Source organism: Gossypium raimondii, chromosome 9 (genome assembly GCF_025698545.1).
Source record: "Gossypium raimondii isolate GPD5lz chromosome 9, ASM2569854v1, whole genome shotgun sequence".
In the NCBI taxonomy this organism is placed as follows: domain Eukaryota; kingdom Viridiplantae; phylum Streptophyta; class Magnoliopsida; order Malvales; family Malvaceae; genus Gossypium; species Gossypium raimondii.
Window position 1 is genome coordinate 39,014,380 of NC_068573.1, and position 25,376 is coordinate 39,039,755.

Sequence of the window (25,376 nt, forward strand, 5' to 3'; positions counted from 1 at the left end):
ATGCTTGTGTATTCCGGAAGAGATCTTACTCCTATCAGATATACTGATTTCGACTTCCAAATGTGTTGGGATTAGAGAAAATCAACATTAGACTATGCTGTTATCCTAAACGACTGGTCCATAGTGTGAATAAGTGTCAAGAAGGGTTACATTGCTAACTTCACTATGGAGGGCCGACTATGAGGTACGAAAAAGCTATGACACTATAACAGTGCGGATATAGCTAAACCTAAAAGAAACCACATAATGGCAAAACACATAAGGGAGACAATAGTGTTTGATGGAATGGTAGACATAGTCAAAGATCGCATATGAGGACAAACCCTAGGGATTTGTTTTACCAGAACTCTACTAGCTTGAGAGTTCTATGGGAAACATGTGGAGGGACATAGGAATACGAAACATAATTCATCTACTTCATTAAGGCAAGTGGGAGATTGTTGGATCTAGGGCTTGAGTGTAGTATTTTCGTCTAAGGACACTTGTTATTTTTTCGAACAAAATAAGACTTATAATAGGGTGAAAAAAAATTATATAACATATATATTTATAAAAAAAAATTATAGTAATAAAAATATAAGTTGAGTTGATTTAATAAAATTAAACTTTTTTAAAAAATACGATGATATGTGTCCAAATCGCATAATATAATTATATTTATAGATTTTATATAAAATATAAAAATTAAAATACATTTAAAATAATATTGATTACTTTATAAAAAAGAGTAATTTTTAATTATTTTCTATCTAAATTAATATCAAATTAACTTTTATACACGGGTATAGATAAATAAACGTTAAAATATATAATCCAAGTCTTTGTACTCTTTTACATTTGGAATTTAATCATTATAGTTTTATTTCAAGGAATTCAATCGTCTACTTTTAGGATTTAAAATACAAGTTCAATCGTTAATATCGTTAATTTTTTTGTTATATTCAAGCTTATCAAATATTGTTTTTCTTTTAGTTATATGACTACTAAATAAACATTCTTTTTATTACAAAATACCATATCAGTGAATTTAACAATATAATTTTATTGAAGTAAATAACTTTTGAAATTTTAAAAATAAAAAGTATATTGATTAAATTCTAAAAGATTTATAGAATATAAGTAATTAAAGGCGTATTTTAACGATAAATAAATTCAAACTTATCATTAAAGCCTGCATGATTTCAATTATTGCAATGATCCCTAAAGCATGACATATCTGACCTTCACCTGCTCACGCACATCACTCTCTATATCTGTGTCTTCTTCCGTCCCCACCCCATGCGCGTGGGGCCACCACCTCCCTCTTATGTATCATACTTCCCCTCCTCCATTCTACCGCTAAATTGTCCTACCATTATATATATATATATATATATATATATATATATATAATTTTGTTTAATTGTATAAATGTTAATGTATTACACATTCGTTTTGGTTCATTAAAGTGTTACACATATATTATGTATATTATTAATAAATTTTAAGTGAGTAGTGCCATAAGTTAATTGGATATTAATTTAATTAAAAAATTATATAAAAATGCTATTTCATAATTAAAATAAATCATAGTATTTGAAGGTGTTTTAATATTTTATTTTAGTAAAAATAAAAAAACTTCGATGGGATTCGAACATACACTAATTATATTAGAAAAACCTTAAATATATCACTCAAACAAAGATTTATTTTAATGTTTTTAATATGCACAATTTATTATCTCCATCAATTGTATCAATACTATTAATAAAATCATTGGTTGAGTTGGTATTACGGGTTAACCAGCTACCAACTCGGTCAGGAAATTATAGAAATTTTCTTCCGTAATTAAAACAAGTACCATTTTATTTTAACAAAAACGAAGAAAAATATTAATACGATGAATTTAAACCTGCGCCAATTAGAGTAATAAAACCTTAAATTTATCACTCAACCAAACATTTCATTGTTTGTTATATATTATTTTTAAACACACACCTTTATTTTAAATATGTAATTTTATCCGTATATACATATGATAGGATTTCTAAAATTGTTGGATTTACTTAAAAAAAAATCAATCATGTCTTATATTCATTGGATACCCAATTGTGGGTCTTTTTAGGAAAGTCCAACTCCTTAAAAGATACAAAAGAACATTGCCCTTTGTTTTACTATTATGATGTTAGATTTATTTAATTAGTATTTATTACTTTTAGAAATTAGTTAAAACTTTATTTTATTATTAATTTTATTTTAGCTATCCAAGTAATTTGTTTAACTAATATTTTATATTTAATATATTATTTTATTAATTTATTTTTATATTGCTTATAATACTTTGTTTTATATACAGCAACTTAATCAATAGAGCTAACTGACATTGGAATATTGAAAATTTCAAAACAAATTAAATTAAATTAAGAATTTTTAAAGATATAAAGTTTCTAATAGTTTAAATAAATTAAGAAAATATAAGAAAAATAACAAAAACTTTTAGAAGATTAAAAGTGATATTTTGTTTCTTCTTGAGAACCATATATATTTTTTGAATTTACATAATTGTTCTTTATCTAATGTTTATCTTTTCTTAACTCTTAAACTAGAAATTAGAACGTATAAGTGTGTTTGCACTCATCTCCTTTTGGTTATTGTAGTAGTAATGGTACAGCTGAGTTAAAACTCAATTAGCACATAATTGTCAGGGGCAAATCCATAAGTTTTTTAGCAGGGGCCAAAACTTAATTATAATTTTTTCATAGACTAAAATATAATTTTATTATGTATTAATTTATAATTTTGTTATTTTTTGAAGGGATTAAACAAATAAATTCATTTTAAAGGGACTAAAGTGTAATTTTACTATATATTAAATTATGATTTCTTTATTTATAAGAGGACTGAATTGAAAATTTTTATTTTAAGAGGTCAAAGTGCAATTTTATTATAATATTAATTTGTAATTTATCCATTTATAAGAGGATTAAATTGAAATTATTATTGTGAGGACAAAATACAAATTTACTATATATTAATTTATAATTTCTTTATTTATAAGAGGATTAAATTTAAAATTTTCATTTTCGGGACAAATCGTTTGTGTGTCCCATCATATTCACCTTTGATAATTGTTATTTACTATAAAAGAATTTTAAATTTTTTAAAAATAATATCAAACATTATAAAATTTTTGTAAAAGTAAAAAATTCAAATAGTTTTACCATTTTTAATTTATATTAATTTATATTACTAAATAATATAAAATCAAAGTTTTGAGAAAATTAAAAATTAGTAACTTTATATCCCCATTATTTTTAAAATTTTAAATAATTGTAAAAGATTATAAAAAGATTTCATATTTTTTTCTAAATTTCAAACAATTTTTATATTTTAAAAAAATAACCTTAAATTATAAAATTATCATAAAATTTAAAAATAATATAAATGTTTATTTACACTATTTTATCACCTCATAGTCTACTTAAAGCCATTAATCCAAGATACCAAGCTAAATGGAAAAAGGTTATAAACTATAGGACCAATTCTATAGCAAAAGGAGGGAGGGTCTCATTGTCTGCTGGGATTGAAGATATATAATCAATAAAAGCAGTTTTTATGGTCTCATGCCAATCTAATCTGACTATGAAATGAAACTACTCATTTTGATTTCGTCTGTGTTCAAAAGAAAGGGCATTGGGGAGCCAATTGAGAAACTGGTAAAGTTGCACTGTTGTAGTTGGAGAGTCAGCGTTCGCAGGCTCATCCCCACAACTAGTCAGCCAGCCCCATTCCCAGGGCCATGGAGGAGGGCTCACACTTCATTATAGTTACGTCATTGGAAGAATTGTTCTTTTGACTACTTGGAAACCTGCAAACTTGTGATTAAATTAAATTGGTCATCATTGTGAAAACTACAAAACCAGCAAACAGTGACAAGGCTAAATAATTGTGTTTGTTAAACCATACATTTTTTAATCATTATTTCCTCTTATCATCATCACCATCATCATCACCACCATCATGACTCAACTATATTTATAAATTGTTGAAAATAAATGAAGTTAGGCAAAGGGGTTAGTAAAAACAAGTTTGGGTTTGGGGGGGGGGTCTAAAAGAAAAGATTTTGATGATCTCTGCCATTGGGATGAAAAATCATTTTCTCATGTTGGGTTGATGATGATTTTCTGGCCCTTGTTTGGTGACAACACAATCATTCACTAACATTCTCTATTTTTTTAGCTATATTATAATTTTTTATTAATTTGATAAGTATGAATAATATATTTACGGGTACGTGTTATCTTTTAATTTTGTTTATAAAAACTAAAAAAATAATAAATGGATTGCGTCGTGTCGTTGAAAAACAAGGGGAAAAAAAAAGGAAGCTTGTGGCTGCCGATAAAAGAAAAGAGCAGTTTAAAGCCCTCATGTTTTCTCTGTCAGTCATCAGTCATCTTCTCCCTTTTTCATTTCTTTAAAAAGTCAAATTTATTCAAATTCCATTTGTTAATATACTGTAATCAATCTAACCCCTTTTGCCTTTATTGCTTGCTTGGAAAATATCTATTTCTCATTCTCATTTGTCTCTCTCTCTCTCTGTCTCGTGTATGAACCAGTTTATATTTATATACATTCACGTGTGTTTGTCATCTTGGATTTGTCGCTCAATCGTAACTGGCACAAGCCAAAGCAAAGAGTAAGAAAGGAGAACCATATAGCAAGGAAGGAGGTGGTGTGTGTCTATAACTTTACATTAAAGAAGATCGGGTAGGGTTTCTTTTCAAAACCAAAAGAACACTACGAAAAAAGAGATATTCAAAGCCGTCTTTGCTGTTGTTTTTTAGGGTTGTCTTTGCAAGAAAGAAGAAGAAAAAAAGGTTTTAATGGAATTGGCTTTGAGCTTGGGCGATCCTTCAAAGTCGTTTTCATTTCTTGATAAAACCCCAAAGTTATCAAGCAAGGATTTAGGGTTTTGTATGGGGCTCAGGTTACAAGAGAAGGTGGACGCTTTTGAAGGTGAAGCTGCTACCGGAGATGGAGATTACAAAAGGGTTTCTTCAGATCCACCTCATCAGCTAGATCTTCTTCCCTTCTCTCCAGTTCCTCGCGTCCAGCCTTCTTCTCAGCTTCGTTTTCCTTGGCTCACTGATAACGGTCAGTCTTTTTAACTTAATATCCTCTCTTTACGTCACGTTATTGTTTATTTTCTGGGTTCTGATAATAAAAGGAAGAAAACGTATCAAAGCTTCTTTGCGGCCAAAATAAATTATTTAAATCTGGGTTGTGTTGGACTTTGGGGAAAATATATAAGTAGTTTTGCATTAATTGTGACATTAGTGATGGAAACGGGTTCATCGGATGGACGGGGAAGAGGTTTAGACGTGAACCGGTTGGCGGTTGTGGCGTTGGGGGAGGAAGCAGAGGAAGGGGCGGCGCTGTCATCTCCGAATAGTGCAGTGTCTTCATTCCAGGTAGATTTCGGGTTTAGAAATGGGAGCAGCAGAGGGAAGAGAGAGGTGGAAATGGAAACTGAAAGGGGTAGCTCAAGAGCCAGCGACGACGACGACAATGGTTCCACTCGGAAGAAACTCAGGCTGTCTAAAGAACAATCTGCTTTTCTCGAAGAAAGTTTCAAAGAACACAACACTCTCAATCCCGTAAGCTAAAAAACCCCAAATATTTCTCTTTCATTTAGGGTTAAGCTTTTTGATTGATTTGCTTGTTTAAAAATGTTGGCTCAGAAGCAAAAACTTGCCTTGGCCAAGCAATTGAACCTTCGACCTCGCCAAGTAGAAGTTTGGTTTCAGAACAGGAGAGCAAGGTATAAGAATGGTTTTTTTTTTCTAATATTATGAAAACTTTTTTGGGTTCTTTTTAAATAATTTTGCTGTAATAAAATGGGAGAAAACAGGACAAAGTTGAAGCAAACGGAAGTGGATTGCGAGTATTTAAAGCGATGTTGCGAGACACTGACAGAGGAAAACAGGAGGTTACAAAAGGAACTGCAAGAATTAAGAGCTTTGAAAGCTTCTCAACCATTTTACATGCAGTTGCCTGCCACCACCTTAACTATGTGTCCTTCGTGTGAGCGTGTCGCCACTACTTCCACCACCGCCGATGGCAAAAATGGACTCCTACCACTGACTAAGACTAGTGGATAACCCCTTTTTTGTTCCCTCAAACCACGTGCCCCAGCCCCGAAGCCTACTCGTGAAACCATTGGATTTGACCGACCAGTCCAAAGATGTGACCACCCTCTTTTTTTTTGTTAAATATTTTTGGCTTGGAGGGTTTTTTTTTTCTTTTAATTTGTCTGTAGCAGTTTTCATATGATGGGTGGTGGGGGGAAAAACGAGATTTTGTGTTTTTGATAGATTTTGTTTTGAATTGGGGGAGAAGATGTGGCAGAAATTTTGTTAGAAAGTTGCCTGTTTTGTTTGAACAGGGCTTAATGTCCTCTAATGCTTTCCTTGTCCACTTATTTCTTTAAAACTTAATAAAAATTCCATTAACACCTAAAAACAATGATTTTTCTTTTTACTCATTAATTTTATTATATTTTTAAAAATTTTAAGTTTCTTCTAATATTTTTTACCATCTCAACGCATATTGATATTGAATTTTTCGATTAATAGTGCTACAAAGTTTTCATCATCTCATTGTTATCAAAGTAATTATATAATGATCTCACTAACATTGAGTTAATTGTTATTAACATAGTGTGGGTCTGAGTTATGATAGTCTTTGTGTTGAGTTCAATCATACGTTTAATTTAGGATGTGGGTAGCGGGGTAGTTAGGGGGGTTAGGATAGTTATTGGTCGGAAAATTTTTTAAAATTTATAAAGTTTTAAATTAATAAAGGTAAAATTATACAGACCCTTTTAAAAATGATAAAAAATTAATTTAATCATTTAAAAGTTATTAAGATATAGTCTATTAAAATAGTAAAATTATATATTTATTATCATAAAAATTATTAAGATATAGTCTATTAAAATAGTAAAATTATATTTTATTATCATAAAAATAGTAGGGTGTGAGTAGAATGGAACTATCTTAAAATTTATAATTTTGGAGAGTTGTGACCTAATGTGGCAATTCTTTTAGTGACATTTCAGTGTTGCCTATCAAACCACCTAAGTCGACATGGCGTCTTAGAATTACCATGGCATAAGGGTGTAACAACAATAAACTCATAAATCGCACAAGTAAAAACAATAATCTATAACATGTATATAAGTTTGGAGAAATTTTTAACCTATTCACAATATCTTTATTTAAAATAATTATAATTTAATAAAAATTGTACTAATTTTAAAATAAAATTATTACTTGAATAAAATTTTAAGTATAATTAATTTAAAATTTTAATTTTAAAAAAGAAATTAAATTTTTTTATTTTTAAAAGATTGTGCTAATTTTATTGATATAAAATAGAGTTATTAGTTAATTAGAATTATAAGAATCTTAATAATTATTTAATTAATATTTAAGTTAATTATATTAATTAACTAATTTTTTAATGTTTTATCTTCAACAAAACTTGAATTTAAAAAAAATCTGAAAAATTGAGTTAATTTTATTTTTAAAAGGATTGAATCTCAACTCGATTGACATGGGTATTGGCAACAAGAGGACATGAGTTCGAGTGTGCTGAAGTATATTATTCTCTTATTTATGGCTCAATTAACATGAGTTGCATCAAGCGCATTACCCTCCTATTCATGAGGCATTCTCTCGAAAAGAACCTATACAATGATATTATTAAAAAGAAAAAAAATTGATCAAATTTAAACGGAAATTAGAGCCACAACCACAATGTATTTAAAATTGTTGCATTTTATAATAATAATTCTATTTAAAATAGTTAATTAATCAACTGAATTGCAATCATCCCCTTTCCCACGGAACCTCAAAATCCTTCTTCTAGAGATTATACATAAAAAACAAAAACAGGTAGCATCTAATCTGATCATCGTCGTCAACCTCAAAACCCACCCTTTCTTTTCTTTTCTTTTCTTTTCTTTTTTCAAAATTCAATACGATTAGGATCCCAGGAAGAATAAAGAACAACCCAGTCAATCCTATTTTCAGTATCTTTGAATTATATATATATTTTAAAATCCGATTCAGTAACTGAATTAGCTGCTTTTTTGGGTCTATAAAAACAAAACGGAATTGAAGGGCGGGAATGGAAAAGATTGGTGAACTATTGTAAATCAAAGAGAGTTTGAGAAATCAAAGGATGCCAGGATTAGCGCGAAGAAATGAGCGGTATAGTAATGCCTCGTTTGCTTTTTGGTCTAAACATAGCGATGATGTTAGCTATATTCAACCCCAGAAGGTACTATATTTTCATTTTCTTCGATTTTTGAATTCTCTCTGGGTTACTGTTATCGAACTTTTTGGTGATATATATGTCACAGGACTGGGTCAGTGTTTTTAATTTTGATTATAGTAGTTGATTGGTTGCTTAATAACATTTGTTTTTCGCTTAAGACGTTATACATTTAGTTGCCTAGTCTTTTTAGTGCCAAGGCACTGAAGTATTAGTGCTATTCCTGGTTTCGAACTGAGTAGTGTAAGTGATAGAAATTATAAGTTTGATGTTAACTTTATCACTGTTGGTTCTTAAAGAATTTTGTTACTCTTTGTGGAGCTCAATGTGGCTTTTCATTGTTGTTTATCATCTTTTATATATTTTGGCTATCCAAAGTAAGAGATTGAGGAATTGGCAATTCAAAGAGTGGTGCTTGTTTGTCATTAGGAAGTAGGGATAGTGCTGTGCCCAAGGGGGCATCCAAATGGTTAGAATGTGAAAATTCCAAGTTTGAGATTTCGTATTTGAATCCATTGCGGGGGGAGGCAGGGTCTATGGGATAGGTGAGAGTGTCCTGTTGGCACAAGACTTCTAGTAGGTCTGCACACTATGGCTATGCTCTCCACTTTCATGTGTACTAACAAATATGGATGGCGTTGATAATGAATTTAATAATGGATATGTTTTATAACAAACTTGTTTAATTTTTTTTTTATTAGTTACTAAGAAAGAGCAATGCTTTTTATTATAGTTCTGGAGTGAGCTGGCAATGCTTTTTATTATAGTTCTGGAGTGAGCTGTCATTGCAAGCTCGGCAGGAGCTCTTAGAATTGATAAACAAACCCTCTTTGAGCAAGCTCGTAAGAACATGTACTGATCCAGATGTAATGGGCTACTGCTTGAAGGTTTTTTGTAGATTGTCATGTATGGAAAATCATTGCAGCAGGAGAAAGTAGCTGGTAATCTTCATTCCAACAGGTCAGGAGTCTCAAAAAACCAAATTGATGGCGGATTGAGTATGACAGATGGGTCAAAAGAAGAAATTCAAGATCCATCTGTCCATCCTTTTTTGGGGGGGGGGGGGTTGACCACAACTCGTGATGGGTGATTGACACTTCTTGACTCCTATTTGTGCTCAGAATCGCTTGATGGGCTCCAAAATGTTTGTGCCGGTCAAATTTTATTCTCTGATTATGTTTTTGCTTCCCGTCTAGTTGTTGATGTTTACATTGAATCAGGTATTTGACAGTGCACGTGCAAGGGAGCGGGAGCGTGAGTTGCTCTATCCTGATGCTTGTGGTGGGGGAGGTCGAGGTTGGATAAGCCAAGGAATTGCTAGTTATGGAAGAGGACATGGAGCAAGAGAAGCATGTGCACTGCACACTTCCAGGCTTTCTTGTGACACCTTTATGGATTTTTGGTCAGCTCTAGGAGAGGAAACTCAGCAATCTCTCTTAAGAATGAAGGAAGAGGATTTTATTGAGAGGCTCACCTACAGGTGTGTTTATAGCTCCTTTATGGTTGAATGTGTTACCATTAGCTGTGTTGTTCAGCCAGAGAATGGTGTGAAGTCTTATGTCATTGATCAAGCAGTTTGTACTGGAGCCAGAAATATAAGGCTAGTTTCATTTATCGTCCTTCGAGAGTGCTTTATATTATCTGTCCTCCTAGTTGATTAGGACACGCTGTGTAGTAAATTTAGTTATTTAGCATCTGATTTCCTAGCTATGAGCGTGCATGCCTTTTAAATGGTAAACTGTCGAAATTAAACTTGTGATGGGCCATAAAGTGAGGAAATGGAACTCCAGCAAATTTAAAAATATTTTTCCTGAGATTAGGGTTGTTTGACATTACTTAATCTACTTCAAAAATGTTAAAACACTAGGTACCGAAGGATTTTATTTTTTTTGGTCGGTTGACTTAGCCATAACATAAGTTTTATCACAGAAGTCTATGATTCTTCTTCGAATGGATTTGTTCTTTCATATGATAGTGTAATTCTAAGGCCTTATCCTCCTGCAATCTCCTCGAAGCATGTATTGACCTGTAGCAGTTGGGGTTTATGCTTTTCCTTTTTCCCTGGTTCTCAAGCATTATATGAAACCATTAATGGCCAGAAGTCTCTGTTTTTACTCTTACGAAAGTTTCCTATAGAATTATTAGGCATGGAGTGAACTATACTCATTTACAAGCTAATTATGATTAGCTGTTTTTAAATTTTGCCTGTATAGATCTTGTGCCTCACATTTCCATCTTTATTGCAGGTTTGACGGCAAGAGATTTTGCAGAGATTGCAGAAGAAATGTTATCCGTGAGTTCAAGGAACTGAAGGAACTAAAACGCATGCGAAGAGAACCTCAATGTACTAGTTGGTTTTGTGCTGCAGATACAGCTTTTCTATATGAGGTGCTTCATCCATATCTTAAATCTTTTAGTGCACTAACTATTGTTACAATAATAGCTTTTGTCTTCTTTCCATCTACTTATAAATAACAATTGTCTAAAATTACAAATTTGACTAATTTTATAATAATCTATTGAGGTTACTGTCAGAATTTTCAAAGTATATGTGACTTGCACAACATTTTTCCTTACTCCTACCCAGGTATCTGATGACAGAGTCCAGGCTGATTGGCACCAAACTTTTGCTGACACTTATGGAACCTACCACCATTTTGAATGGGCAGTTGGAACTGGGGTGGGAAAGTCAGATATTATGGAATTTGAAAATGTTGGCATGAAAGGAAGTGTTCAAGTCAATGGCTTGGATCTTGATTGCTTGAATTCCTGTTATATCACCCTGAGGGCCTGGAAATTGGATGGCCGCTGCTCTGAGCTTTCTGTAAAAGCCCATGCTTTAAAGGGCCAACAATGTGTTCATTGCAGGCTTGTAGTTGGAAATGGTTATGTTAGAATCACAACAGGTGGAAGTATTAGAAGGTTTTTTGAGCATGCGGAAGAGGCTGAGGAAGAAGAGGCAGTTGAAACTTTGTGAGGCTTATAGAAAAGGTTGAGTGTTCGGATAGTAGTGGTGTTGAACTTTTAACTCATCTTTCAGGATGATGGTTCCATTCACAAGGATGGAAATGAACTCGATGGAGAGTGTTCCCGTCCCCAAAAGCATGCAAAGAGTCCTGAACTTGCTCGACAGTTTCTCCTTGATGCAGCGACTGTTATATTTAAAGAACAGGCACGTTTGAATTGTTTCTAATTTTTTGTGCGTCAAAGTCTTGCAATATGGCTGCATTCTTTTCAATTGTTTACATAAAAAAGGAATAAATTAAAATCTTTATGTGTGTAGAAGAATGTGATTAGTAAGAAGTTAACAAAATTACAGTGTATATATTGACTTCATGTATTAATTAGCAGCAGGCAAGTTATTCACTAGAACTCAGTCCATTGGTTTTGACAGAATCTCTATTTAAGTTTGCCTTTTTGGTTGAATTTTTGCTTTAGGAAAGCGGCACTAATGATAAATGAATATTTTTCTTTGGCTAAACTTCGAGGATAGAGTATTATGTTTTTAACTCAATGACCTGGAAGCACTTATTTGCGTGTTACATAAAGTTGGGATACTGTAGTTACTTCAAGAAAATTACTATAGGATGTTCATAATACTATAGCTACTTAGCTGGCAGGAGGAAATGCAATTAATTTGTTGTGTAAGCAATGATATCTTGAGGGTTGAGACAAGCATGAAGCCAATCTTGCTAACCTGTTCTGTTCTTATAAGTTTGTTTGGAGAGAAATGCTAATCTGCCATCTAGTTGGTTGTTTTTAAATTATGAACAAATCCCATGCAGGTACTAAACCTCATTCTCCTTTTGCTCAAATTCGTGTTCATAGAGTGGCACATTTTGTACTGGCTAAAATGAAGATGTTTTGGGAGTAGTCTATAAAGATTCTTTTTTCTAAGAAATAATAGGCTATTACTCAATCTAAAGGAGTGAAAGCATACTTGAGTTTTAATGATAGGGAAGAACACCAGAGGTTCTTGGTGGGGAAGAGTGAGTTGATCCAAGTTTCAGAGTTAGATGCTGCGAGAAAGGATATAGAACCTGTAAATTTAAGTGATATCATCTGCACAAGTTCAATGAGTTCAAATTAAGGCTATGTTTAAAAAGATCTTATAAGATTTGAAGTAACTGAATCACGAGAGCTATGATGAGTTTGATTTGAATACTGTTTTTATACAATGTTTAAACTATCCAAATCTCTCCCCAATCCCTAAAGTGGAGGATATTACACGTTTAAGCACGTTTGAACCAATGTCCTCCAAGTTGTTGCAATAGCAACGGTGCCAACCAACCTAAGGCTCAACCTTGTTTTGAACACATTTAAAGACTGATAAGAATTAACTTGGGACTTTGGTTATGTCGTTCTTATGGATAGTGTGAATAGAGTTGTGGCACAGCAAAATTACTAGTTCAGTTGTTTGTGTTTTTATTATTGCTATAATTCTTCTTACAAACTTCATTTCAATTTATCCATTTTGATATTTAGGTTGAAAAGGCTTTTAGGGAAGGCACAGCACGCCAGAATGCACACAGTATCTTTGTTTGTCTTGCACTGAAGCTGCTGGAAGGACGTGTTCATGTTGCATGCAAGAAAATTATTACCTTAGAAAAGCAGGTCTGAATAATTTTTGGTACTTCAGGATAGGTTTTCCTTCGTGCTTATCAGGAAATGTAAGTCTATTCTCTATTTTCTGATAAAATAGTACTGATACCATGTGATATCTACAGATGAAGCTTCTTGAAGAAGAAGAGAAGGAAAAGCGTGAAGAAGAAGAACGCAAGGAGAGGAAAAGAACAAAGAATGAAAAAAAAAGCACAGGAGAAAGGAGAGACTAAAAGGAAAAGAAAGAGAGAAAGAAAAATATTGTTCCGTGTCAAGTATTACTTCTGTTGCTCTTGATGTCTCAAATGAAGAATATTCACGTAGTATAGAGGTTGAAGAAAATGTTGCTATTAATTGCAAAGATTCTGTTGGTGACACAGGTGATATTATTGTGTCTAGACCTGATTCTACAAATGTTGAAGAACAGTTTGAAAATGGGCATTCCCCTTTGAGTTTGCAAAATCAAATCTTTGATAGTCCTGATGGAGATGTTATGGAAGTGAAAGATGGGAATGGCCCTTTTACAGAGCGATCAAAATTTTCTTGGGAGAGATTGAAGTTTCGTAAGGATGGTCAATTTGATTCATCCCTGAAACGGTGTCCTCGGCGTCAGGTTGCTGTTGTTTCAGAAAGTGCTTCTGTTCATAGATCTCAGCCAAGATATCAAGGGGAAAACTTTGAAGCCCCTTCCAGGAGCATCAATGGATTAAATAGGCAATTAAAGATAAGCAGTGAAAGATCCAGTGGTCAGCTTTGTGGTGTTAAGTGTACTGAGAAGTTTCAGTGTTCCAACAGTCAGGCAGTTGCTCTCAACACAATGAGTATAGAGCCAAGATGGTGCCGCATGTTTCTGCAACTAGAGTAGGTAGAGAACCCAAATCTGTGAGCAAATCAGAATCTGCACTGGATATGTCTAAGCAAGTCCCCCAAGGTAACAAGTATAATATGCAAGATTATATACGTGAAGATTGTGGAAAGCTAAAAAATAAAATTATGGTTGGAACACATCATTCTGCTCGAGATTCACTTCACTGCAAGAAAGTTTGGGGGGCCGTAGGAGCTGGACCTGATGATAATTTTATTAAGTCATCTGGTGAGACATGGTCAAGTGAAAGTAGTGTAAATTTGGGTGAAATTGATCATGAGCACAACAAGGTTGTCAAATCAAGAAACTCCAGCCTCGCAACAAATGAGGACTTTCATGTGGAAAAACAGGATGAATGCTTGTCACTGAATGCTCTGCATATGAGGAAATTGGAATTTATCCTAATAGAAATCCTACCTTGAATGGAAGTTCTCTTTCTATGATTAGTTGGAAGTCTAGTTCTGATAATTTCTCTTGCTATGATCTCAGCAATACCTCCTCTTCAAATCATGGAAATTTGGGATCCTCATCGACATCAGATTCTGAAGATGCCAGTCAACAGTCAGCAGGGAGAGATACTTCACTTTACACACAAAATGGCTTCAGTGAGTGTCAGGTGAAAGGAAAGGATAAAAAGCAGGATGTTAGTGGAGGGGTTGCTCCAGAAAGCCAGGCATTGTTTGGACATTCACCTGATGGTCGAGGGAACAAGGTATCAGGAAATCTGCTGACAAAAGCTGCAGAAAATTTTGAAGATGGAAAAGCAACTGCTCTTACGAGTTCTCAACATCAAAGCATGTCTACATCAATGCAAAACCAACATTTACAATTTCCGTTTCAAGCTCCTTCGGCCATGGGTTACTACCATCAGAATCCTGTTTCTTGGCCAGCAACTCCCGCTAATGGATTAATGCCTTTCCCTCCAAACCCTTATCTATATACTGCCCCTCTTGGCTGTGGTTCAAACGGCAACTCACCTTTATGCATGCCGTATGGCACGCTACTGCATTTACCGACACCCCTGTTTAATCTTGGTCCTGTTCCCATTTATCATCCAATCTCAAATGTCAATGGCTTGTACGCAGAGCAAATTCAGTTTCCCGAGCCTGGTACAGAAAAAGAAGCTTTGCCTGAAGTTAATTCAAAGGGGGTTCCTGGCAGGCTGCAAGTAACAGAACAAGCGAGAAAGGGAGAAGGTAGGCAAAATGTTGTCTATGCCAAATTGCACACGGATGACACTAGCTTTTCCTTGTTCCAGTTTGGTGGGCCTGTGGCTCTTTCAACAGGATGCAAATCTAATCCTGTTCCTTTAAAGGATGAGATTGTTGTGGGAGAACATTCATCTCAATGTCTGCGGGTCATGTTGAAAACAATCGTGCTTGCAATAAAAAAAGAGTCTACAATTAAAGAATACAAATTGTTTGCAGCGAGCAATGGCTTAAGATTTTCGTTATTCTAAACATAAATAGTTAGGTATAGGTGAAGGTTTTGGAATTCGTCCCCATCTTCTTGCCCAAAATATACCAAGTTTGAGATATTTTGTAATTTGGTATACAATAATCTTACTGTATAAGAAAATCCAGTTTTAGCTCTTACTAGGATACCCATTTTCTTATTATTTTATCTCATATAAATACATAATTTTGAACTAATACGCATTCTTTTCATTTTCCCTCTTCTTACCATTCTAATTTAAAACGATTGTTTTTTGTGTTATAATGTAACCTATTTTCTTTCATCTAACCACACCTTTAGCTTGTTTCTTGAAATTTATTTGTAATAGACAGCTAAGAGTTTCATCAAAGCTGATTTATTGGGATTATAGGAGGTGTGTTTTTCTGGGAACATATCTTTGGAGTTGAATGCTAACAAGAAGAGATTGAAGTTAGTCTATTTAAGTGAATGCTTTAAGTTGAACTCCGCAAATTGTGAAAGAAAGAGGTTTCTTGAGTTCATCCTTTTCATTTGTAGGTTGTATCGTTTAATAATAGAGATAAGAGATGGGTTGAAATGAGTAAGCCCATAGTGGTGAGAAATAAAAGGCAAAGCCCACTCCTTGGGTTGTCGTCTACTTGGGATTCGAATCAATTTGACTAGGAACGGATCACAGAGACTGAGAGTGAAGACACCCACCCAATCAACCTTGTGAAAATGGCGACACCCCAATTCCTATCATCCTTCCAGTACTCCGACAGTCTAACAGTCGTAGCTATCTCCTTTTGCACTGCCATTGTCTGCGAAGCCATCTCATGGCTCTTAATCTACCGCACCAACTCTTACAAATCCCTCAAATCCTCTATCGACAAAGCCGCCAAGAAACTCGAAACCATGAAAACCGACCAAAACCCTAGCAAGTTGTCCACCAAAAAATCCAAAACCAAGAAGATCGACCGTGTCGAAACCAGCCTCAAAGAATCCAGCCGTGACCTTTCCTTATTCAAGTTCAAATCTGGGGCTGTCGTCGCCCTCGTTTTGATCGTCGTTTTTGGCTTCTTGAATTCTCTTTTCGAAGGCAAAGTTGTCGCCAAATTGCCCTTTAAGCCCATCGGGATCGTGATGAAGATGAGTCATAGAGGATTAAAAGGGGACGATTCCACCGATTGCTCCATGGTCTTTCTCTACTTCTTGTGTTCCATCAGTATAAGGACTAATTTGCAGAAGTTTTTGGGGTTTTCGCCGCCGCGAGGTGCTGCTGGCGCTGGGTTGTTCCCAATGCCTGATCCCAAGACTAATTGAGTCTTTTTTTCAGGTTCCTTTTTTATAATTTAGCTACTGTTTGAGAATCAAGAATTTAGGTAATGGATATTTGGAGTTTTGGGCTTTTATGTGATAATTGGTGACGACAACTGGTTTTATATTTTAAATCATTGTTTTCTAATTTTGATTATTGTTAACTTTTATAAGTTCCGATGTTTGAATTCTAGATTGGAATAATCATTGCTTGATTGTCATCTTTCTCTAATCTATTGAGTAATTATGTTCTAGTGAAAAGTTTGCTGTGGATGTTCATCCAATTCCTTATTGGAACTCCCATGAATTGAATGTCTGGCACGCATCATACAATTCATACAATCTATGAAATGGTAATCTGACCTCTTAACTCAATTATTTCATAATCTTGACTATTTTCTGGAAACAGATAAACTCACTGTTACATGTTACTACCAAACAAGACATGATATGCTTACTGAACTTTGAAAAATAAGGTTTAGAGTTTGCTTGATCTTTGAAATAAGGTGTTCAGTTTTATAAAGTGGTTGGTTGAGTCTACAGTCTTGTGTTGCATAATGTACATATCGTGGCCAGTTTCTTCTGCTCTAAGTTCGGTTCGATGCTGGAATTGTGTGTGAATGTATTTAAACCGGGAGTCATTCATGAAACCAATCAAGTCGATGAACGAGTGGCTTCTGTCTTAGTCTTTCTTAGTACTCCGGGATTTTTAACAGTGTATTGCAATTCACTCTTGTAGCCACTTAAGAGTGCCTTGGAATTATATTTGTGTGTACGGGTGGGTAACCTTTTAAGGTTTAGTACTTTTACAAACTTCAGTTTGGTGTATGAGAAATTTGAAAGCTGTAGGCTAATCCAAATTTTCCTAGTTATGAATTCTTCAGCCTTTCATTGTCCCTCATGTTTATCCTGGATTCTACCACTTTAGCCTATTTGGATCGTTTAAGTTGAGAAAGAGTGAAATCACATGTTTAGTAAAAACCTATCATGGGTGCTTGTGTTTTTAGATGTTTGACTTGTCAATTGCAATCCAATTTTTTTTTCTTTTTTATAAACAATTGCATTGAGCTTTAAGACAAAAGGATTGTGGAAGAGAGAAGGCTACGGGTCTGATAACTCTCTTTTTAAAAAATATATATATATATCATGTACTAAGACATGATATATAGTAGGAATGATAAACAAGATATTACAAAATGATGCATAAATGTCATGTTTGTAGAATAATTTCAAAAGAGGAGACAAACGAACTGGCAATAATCACAATATTGGAAGAATTTATAAACAAACTAGAAATGTATCATCTTAAACAATTTGTTAAAAATTGCATAAATTGCATCCTAGTTCCATCATCATTAGATTAGCCTAATCTAATGATGAACTTTGGTTAATCAAGAAATCACCCTCAAAAGTGTTCGGCTTCAGTTTGAAATTATTCGCAGCAATGATGGGTCTCACAATACTCGATTTAGCCTTAGTTAGAGTGGGCTTGGCATAATGGTACATAGTACGAGGAACAAGATTTGGATTTGCAGCAATTGCGGGAGGTAGCTGATTATTCTGATTATCATCTATCTTCTCAGTAATAATAATAACGTCCTCTTCGTCAACTATATTGTGTCGACTTTGCCTTGCTTCTCTACAATTTCTGCGAGCTGTACTCTCAATTTCAATGTCAAATAATAATGGTCTAGACGGGTTTTTTCTAGTTATAAACTAAAGGAACTTGCCAGAAGTAAATAAAAGAAAAATTAGAAAATAAAAGTTAAACTAAAAATAAAATAAAAATTATAATAGAAATAAAAATGGCTAAATTAATAAAAAAAACTAGTGTTGCTAATATTTTAGTCTCCGGTAACAGCGCCAACAACTTGATGGTCACTAAACTAACTATAAATATGACTAATGCAATCGCATCTATCGAACAATAGTATAGTTATGGTGAGTAGGGAATATCGTATCCACGAGAACTAAAAGTACTAGTAATTACCGTTTTTTATAAAAATTTATAAAAGTCCACGATTTTAAGTCTTGTTGTGTGTTATTGTTTTCTGTTGTCTAGTCTATCATTATCAAACGAAATGAGTAAAAGAATTGTTGTCCATGTTCAATATATTCTTGATGATCTATTTCCTCTTTCTTTAAAATCAGATTATATGAGTTCTCTTTATCAAAAATGAGGGTGTTCTTTTTAATGGAATTTTAAAACAATTTATTGATATACAGCTCATTGTCTTGCTTAGGATTTTATTGTATTCAATATTAATATATTTATATTTATTTAATATTAATACAAAATTTAAAATTTTTATTATATTTTTGAAGATATTTATCTATTTTTTGTTTTTTTAGAATTAGGATCAAATTAAGAAATTTATAAATTTTGATGGTTAATTTTTCTAAACTTATGACTAAATCGATATGATGTGTAAAATTTAAGGGCTAAATTTGTTATATTACAGATTTTTTTAACTACCATGTCAACTTGCCGTTTTTTATTTTAAAGCGAGTGGTCAAAATGACCGAACTATCTAACGGGGTGCTTAAATTGTAAACTTTTTTTTTTTGAGTGTGTAAAATAATTTTTTTTAATTATTATCTCTTTTTAAAGAATTTAAGATTAAAGAATTTTTATGGAAAAGTTTTATTTTAAATCTCATATTTTTACCTTTTATTTTCCATCTTCGAAAGACAATAAAAAACAAGAAGAAGAAGAAGTAGTTAGGTAAAGAATAATATCAAATAAAGTTTAAGAAGGGTATTAACCAAAACCAAGTAACCATCAGAGAATGACAAAACTACAGATAAAATAAAGAGATGTTTTATAATGTTTATTAATGAAGCTAAATTGTCGTAAGGCATTCCATTTCCGTTGTGTTTTTACATATCACATTATACATATTTCTCCTCCAACTTAATTAAAATTTTTTAACTCTTTATTTTATTTTTCACCTTTTTAGTTCTAATTAAATTTGTATCTTTTGTCAAATCATTTCAAAATGAATGGAAAAATTAATGATTTTAACTTTGCTGATGTGGCATATATTTGAATTGTCACGTGGATGACATATCAATATTTAGTTAATTTTTAAAATTTTAAAATTCAAAAATATTTTTAATATATTTTTAAAAAATAATTAAATGTTGACGTGTGTCATCCACGTGGCAATCCACATGCCAGCAAAGTTAACAAATGATAACTTTTTCATCTATTTTTGAGTGATTTGACAAAAAAAATGTAAGTTTAAGTGTTAAAAGCAGCAAAAAAATTTAATGACTTTTTTTTTAAGTTGGAGGGTCAAAAAATCCATTATGCCTTTAGATATATAAGCCACAATTTCTTTTTTTTTTTCCATAAAATATTAGAGTTAGGGGAAAGGGGTAACACAATTTGAACCTGTGCCAAATGAGTGTTTGACAATTAGGTTTAACCATTGGTCCATTCAAGTTAAGACATAAGCCACAATTTCTTTTAAAAGTGCTTTTCCTCATTATCATCCTTTCGAGAGAAAAGGGAAGGTGTCTTTCTAGCTCAATCCTAGAGAAGAAGAAGCTAAAGTGAACAACTACAATATCAGACGTGATAAGAGTCCAGGACCAAGGAAAATTGGAGTAAGGGAGCCACAAAATCACCATCCTTATAATTACAAAGATCAGTAGTCTCTCATTCAGGCTCCGGCCACGGATCTTCTTGGTGAACAGAAGACCATAAATGGTTTTCTTGGGCTGGAAACATCTTATGGGAGAACCCCACCTAATTCTGCTCTTAATCCTAATTTAAGGAATCATCTACTTCCAATTCAAGCAGTTGCGACAATTTGGACATAGAGTTGAGACTAAGGCTAGGGAAGATTAGATTAGGGTGGCCCGGCCCATGCACAGATCTATTGCTGATGTGGCATATTTTTTTTACTTTTATTTAAAGTTAATGATCTCTCTATAATTAGTCCAAAACACCTTTTTGGATTTATTTGAAACATAAAGAACCACTATTCATCATCATTGCCTAACACCAACCATAAATATCACCAATCATCATCGTCGTTCTATTGACTAATGAAGGTACTTACCTAAATTTTAGTTTTATTGAATTGTCGCTCTATTGACTGATGAAGGTAATTAATGGCATACTCGAAAGACATATGGAGTTAAAAAAAAAAACCAATTTTGTCAAACGAGTATTTGACAAGAGGTTTAACTAGTGTTCCCTTTAAGTCAAGACATAAGCCAAATTTCTTTTACACCTGCTAAAATTATATTTATACATAAGTGCTAAAATTATATTTATATATATTTTCTATTTGTTTTACTTTTTATATTTACAATTTGTGATTGTATTTTTTTAATAATATCTTACATTCTCAACTTAAAGTGTAGCATATATTACCAACCATCTTTTTCGATTTTTGTTAACCCCTAATACGTAATACCACAATTCATTTGTTAGTCAGGTGCAAAAGTCTCCATTATGTATTGTTTTTCTAGCATTCATCTAATCTCTCACTCTCTTCGTCTCCATATATATTAGTCATCATAGCCTTCAGCTACTCTCTCTCTCTCTCTCTTTATAAGAAAAAACCCAACTACAACAATGGTGCAAGGAGAAGTAGAACAAAAGGGTATATGGAATAGAAAGTCGTTCTCTCTCTCTCTATCTCTCTCTGATAAAAAGCCCAGCTACAACAATGATGCAAGGAGAAGTAGACAAAAAGGGAAAAGGGAAATACACTGTGACTTTCTCACTCTGTCTCTCTCTTCGTATATTTTAACACTTTGTCTTTGTTTTTTTATCAGAAAAAACCCAACTGCAACAATGGTGCAAGGAGAAATAGACTAGAAGGTTAAAGGGAAAGCCATTGTGCCATGAAAATAGCATTGACTTTTGCACCCGTGACAACAGGCTTTTCATCATGCCTCCGTCGTCAAATCCTCAAAAGCTGAAGGTAAAAGTGGCAAGAACCCTTAAGCTGACAGTGCCAAGCCTTGTTTTCATCCTTTCAGGGGAAAAGGGAAGGCGTCTGTCTAGCTCAGTCCCAGAGAAGAAGAAGAAGAAGAAGAAGAAGAAGAAGAAGTGAAGAGTTACGATATCATACGTGATAAGGGTCCACGACCGAGGCAGATTGGAGCAAGGGAGCCTCAAAATCATCATCCTTATAATTACAAAGATCAAAAGTCTTTCCTTCAAGCTCTGGTCTAGGATCTTTTTGGTGGACACAAGAACAAAATTAGTTTTATTAGACTTGGAACATCCCCTCGGAGAAACCCACCTAATTCTGCTTCAACTCCAAATTTAAGAATTATTATGAATAATTCAAATTATTATGAATTTGGAAAATTCAAAAAAAACTTCATTAATGAAATTACTAATAGTGACAAACTTGAGCATAGAAATGCCTAAATAAATTTTAATTTCAACTTAAAATTCCTCACAAACAACACATGATTGAGAAAAAAAAAACAAGTCACATTAACATTAGTCATTTAAAAGATTGAATAGTTATAATTACCTAAATATTGGTTTTACTCGGATTGTCGTTTTTTGACTGATGAAGGTAATAAATGAGATACTCGAAAGATATATGGAGTTAAAAAAATCAAATTTGTCAAACAAGTGTTTGACAAAAGGTTTAACCACCGCTCCATTTAAGTCTAGACATAAGCCAAATTTCTTTTAGAAGTACTGAAATTATATTTATATATATATTCTATTTGTTTTACTATTTATATTTAAAATTTGTGGTTGTATTTTTTAATAATGTCTTACATGTCCTAGCTCAATGTCTCTATTATATATTGTTTTTCTTGTCTTCATCTAATCTCTCTCTCTCTTGGCCTCCATATATATTAACACTTTTCCGTTGCTTTTTTATCAGAAAAAACTCAGCTACGATAATAGTGCAAGGAGAAGTAGACAACAAGGGCAAAGGGAAAGCCATTGTGACTCCCTCCCCCTCTCCCCCCTCCCCTCCCCCCTCTCCCCCCTCCCCTTCCTCCTCTCTGTCTCCCTCTCTCTCTCTCTCTCTCTCCCCGTCTCTCTCTCCCTCTCTCCATATATATTAACACTTTGCCTTTACTTTTTTATTAAAAAAAACCCAACTGCAACAATGGTACAAGGAGAAGTAGACCAGAAGGGAAAAAGGAAAGCCATTGTGCAATGAAAATAGCGTCGACTTTTGCACCTGCTCTCAATCAACCTCTTACCCGTGACGACAAGCTTTTTCTCATGCATCCGTCATCTACTCAAAAGCTGAAGGTAAAAGTTGGCAAGAACCCTTATGCTAACAGTGTCAATCCTCGTTTTCATCATTTCAAAGGAAAAGGGAAGGTATATGCCCAACTAAGTCCCAGAGAAGAAGAAGAAGAAGAAGTGAACAAGTACGATATCAGACGTGATAAGGGTCCAAGACCAAGGCGAATTGGAGAAAGGGAGTCTCAAAATCATCATCATTATAATTACAAAGATTAGAAGTATCTTTCAGGCTCTGGTCGTGGATTTTCTTGGTGAATAGAAGACCAAAAGTGGTTTTCTTGGGCTGAAGAACCTAGTGTTGCTCCCACTCAAGCTTCCAATTCAAGTGATTGCGACAATTTGGACATAGAGTTTAGACAATGGTGGCTCGGCTAATGGACAAGCCTATTGCTGACATAGCATATTTTTTACTTTCTTGTCAAGGTTTTGTGACATAAGAGAAATTTACGTTGAGTAGCCTGAAAGTTTTGTGAAGAAAGAAGAGGAAGACAAGGTGTTTCTTTTCAAGAAGACTCTTTATGGGCTGAAACAAGCTCCAAGAGCTTGGTACAGTAAGATAGGTGATCATTTGCTGAGCTTGGGTTTTGAAAAAAATTTGTCCAAGACCACACTTCATGTCAAACGTGGGAATAATGATATTTTGATAGCCTCTCTTTATCTTGGTGATCTCTTGCTAATGGGAAATGATGCACGGTTGCTTGAGGAATTCAAGCGGGAGATGATGAAGGTTTTTGAGATGACAGATCTTGGATTGATGTCTTTTTTTCTTAGAATGGAAATTAAACAGGCTGAGTATGAAGTATTCATCTGCCAGAAAAAGTATGCCAAGGAAATCTTGAAGAAATTCAAACTTGAAGAATGCAAGAAAGTAAGCACTCCTATGAATCAAAAGGAGAAGCTGTTAAAGAAGATGGAGCTGATAAAGTTGATGAGAGATATTTTAGAAGTTTAATTAGTTGTTTAATGTATCTTACAGCAACACATCCTGATATTTTAAATGTTGTAAGTATTTTGTGACGGTTTATGCATTGTGCCAATGAATTGCATCTCAGGGCTATCAAGAGAGTAGTTCGTTATATCAAAGGCACGAATAATTTTGGTGTTAAATTCACAAGAAGCAAGGGGTTCAAGCTTGTTGCCTTCTCTGATAGTGATTGGGGAGGTTCTATTGATGACATGAGGAGTACATCAGACTATTGTTTTAACTTTGGATCTGGTGTCTTCTCATGGAGCTCGAAAAAGCAAGAAACTGTGGCTCAACCCACTGCTGAAGCAGAACTTGTTGCTGCAGCTGCCGATGTTAATCAAGCTTTGTGGTTGAGAAAATTATTAAGTGATCTTAACCTTGAACAAAATGAAAGCACAAAGATTTTCGTTGATAATCAAGCTGTCATTGCAATTTCTCATAATCTAGTATTTCATGGAAAGACTAAGCATTTCAACATTAAGCTTTTATTTTTTAGGGAAGTGCAAAAAGAATGTAACGTTATACTGGTTTATTTCAAAACAGAGGAGCAAGTTGCAGATATCTTCACCAAGCCGCTCCCAGTAAGCAAATTTGAAGTTTTGAGAACAACACTTGGTGTTTGCAGCAATTGAAGCAATGAGTGTTGAAGATTTGCTACAATTATTATAATCTAGCTAATTTTAGATATAATCATAACTCTTTGATTTGTTTCAGATTTTTTTTGGAGTTTTTTTTTTTTTGTTGAGATTATGATTATGTTGTAGCCAACTTTTAGTTAGTAGCTGTTAATTTGTTTACTTTATAAACACTAGTTTCAGTTCAATAAAATGTACCTTTTCCATTTCAATTACTTGACTTCTCAGTTCAGTTTTCTTCATCATTTTAGTTTCCTTTTCTGATAAAATACCAATAATTAGAATCACCATTTATCATCATTGCCCAACACCCACCTTAAGTATCACCAATCCTCATCACCGCCCATCCCTTACTACTCCTCCATCCCTATCGCTCCTCATCCCGCTGCCCCCGCACAATAAGAACCACCTATGAACCCGAAGTAACATAAAATAATGAACTAAATTATTAGGAATGGATCTAATGGTAACACAAAAAAATATATATATATAAACTATGTCTAATGAATTAAACATAACATGGCAGTCTTAATTAAACTATAAATATTGAATTTATCGAAAAATTTAATTGCTTTGATTTTCATTATAAAAATAACTATACTATTGTCTGACACAATATGCTTACTGTTAATTCAATCTTAAAATTTGCAAACTTTAATATACACCAACCAAATGTTCTAAAAACGGATGTAATTCCGCAAAAGTTGCAATGAAGCTTAATTTAAAAAATAAGGGTTAATTATAAGATAATTTTAATCGAAGGTCTTGGGTGTTTTTCATTTGTTCATTTTGGGAATGTTTTTCATTTCGTTTTCTTTTTCTTTTTTTCTTTAACAGTTAGATGGTTTCCACATACAAAGAGTTATTAAAGGAATCAAATGAGGAAGCACTTACTTGTAATCCATTCAAAGCCTAATTATGGTGTTAAATCAGAAACATGAATATATATATATACACACACATGCATATATGGTTCACTGCAACCATATCAATCTAAAGCATAAGACA

General features: G+C 33.4%; 2 protein-coding genes and 1 pseudogene across 2 annotated transcripts; all 3 read left to right on the forward strand.

The window, feature by feature from the left end:
• The first annotated feature begins 4,331 nt into the window (after positions 1–4,331).
• On the forward strand, positions 4,332–6,523 carry LOC105799559 (homeobox-leucine zipper protein HAT14). Its single transcript, XM_012630191.2, has 5 exons — positions 4,332–4,746; positions 4,824–5,133; positions 5,317–5,636; positions 5,721–5,800; positions 5,891–6,523. Exons 2-5 carry the CDS (start codon positions 4,863–4,865, stop codon positions 6,138–6,140), a joined length of 921 nt encoding a protein of 306 aa, XP_012485645.1. The 5' UTR covers positions 4,332–4,746; positions 4,824–4,862; the 3' UTR covers positions 6,141–6,523.
• A 1,349-nt stretch (positions 6,524–7,872) lies between these two features.
• Positions 7,873–15,401, forward strand: LOC105799561 (uncharacterized; annotated as a pseudogene).
• Positions 15,402–15,836: 435 nt separating this feature from the next.
• On the forward strand, positions 15,837–16,748 carry LOC105799560 (uncharacterized). Its single transcript, XM_012630192.2, has one exon. The coding sequence runs from the start codon at positions 15,938–15,940 to the stop codon at positions 16,520–16,522; it is 585 nt and encodes a 194-aa protein (XP_012485646.1). The 5' UTR covers positions 15,837–15,937; the 3' UTR covers positions 16,523–16,748.
• The last annotated feature ends 8,628 nt before the right edge of the window (positions 16,749–25,376 follow it).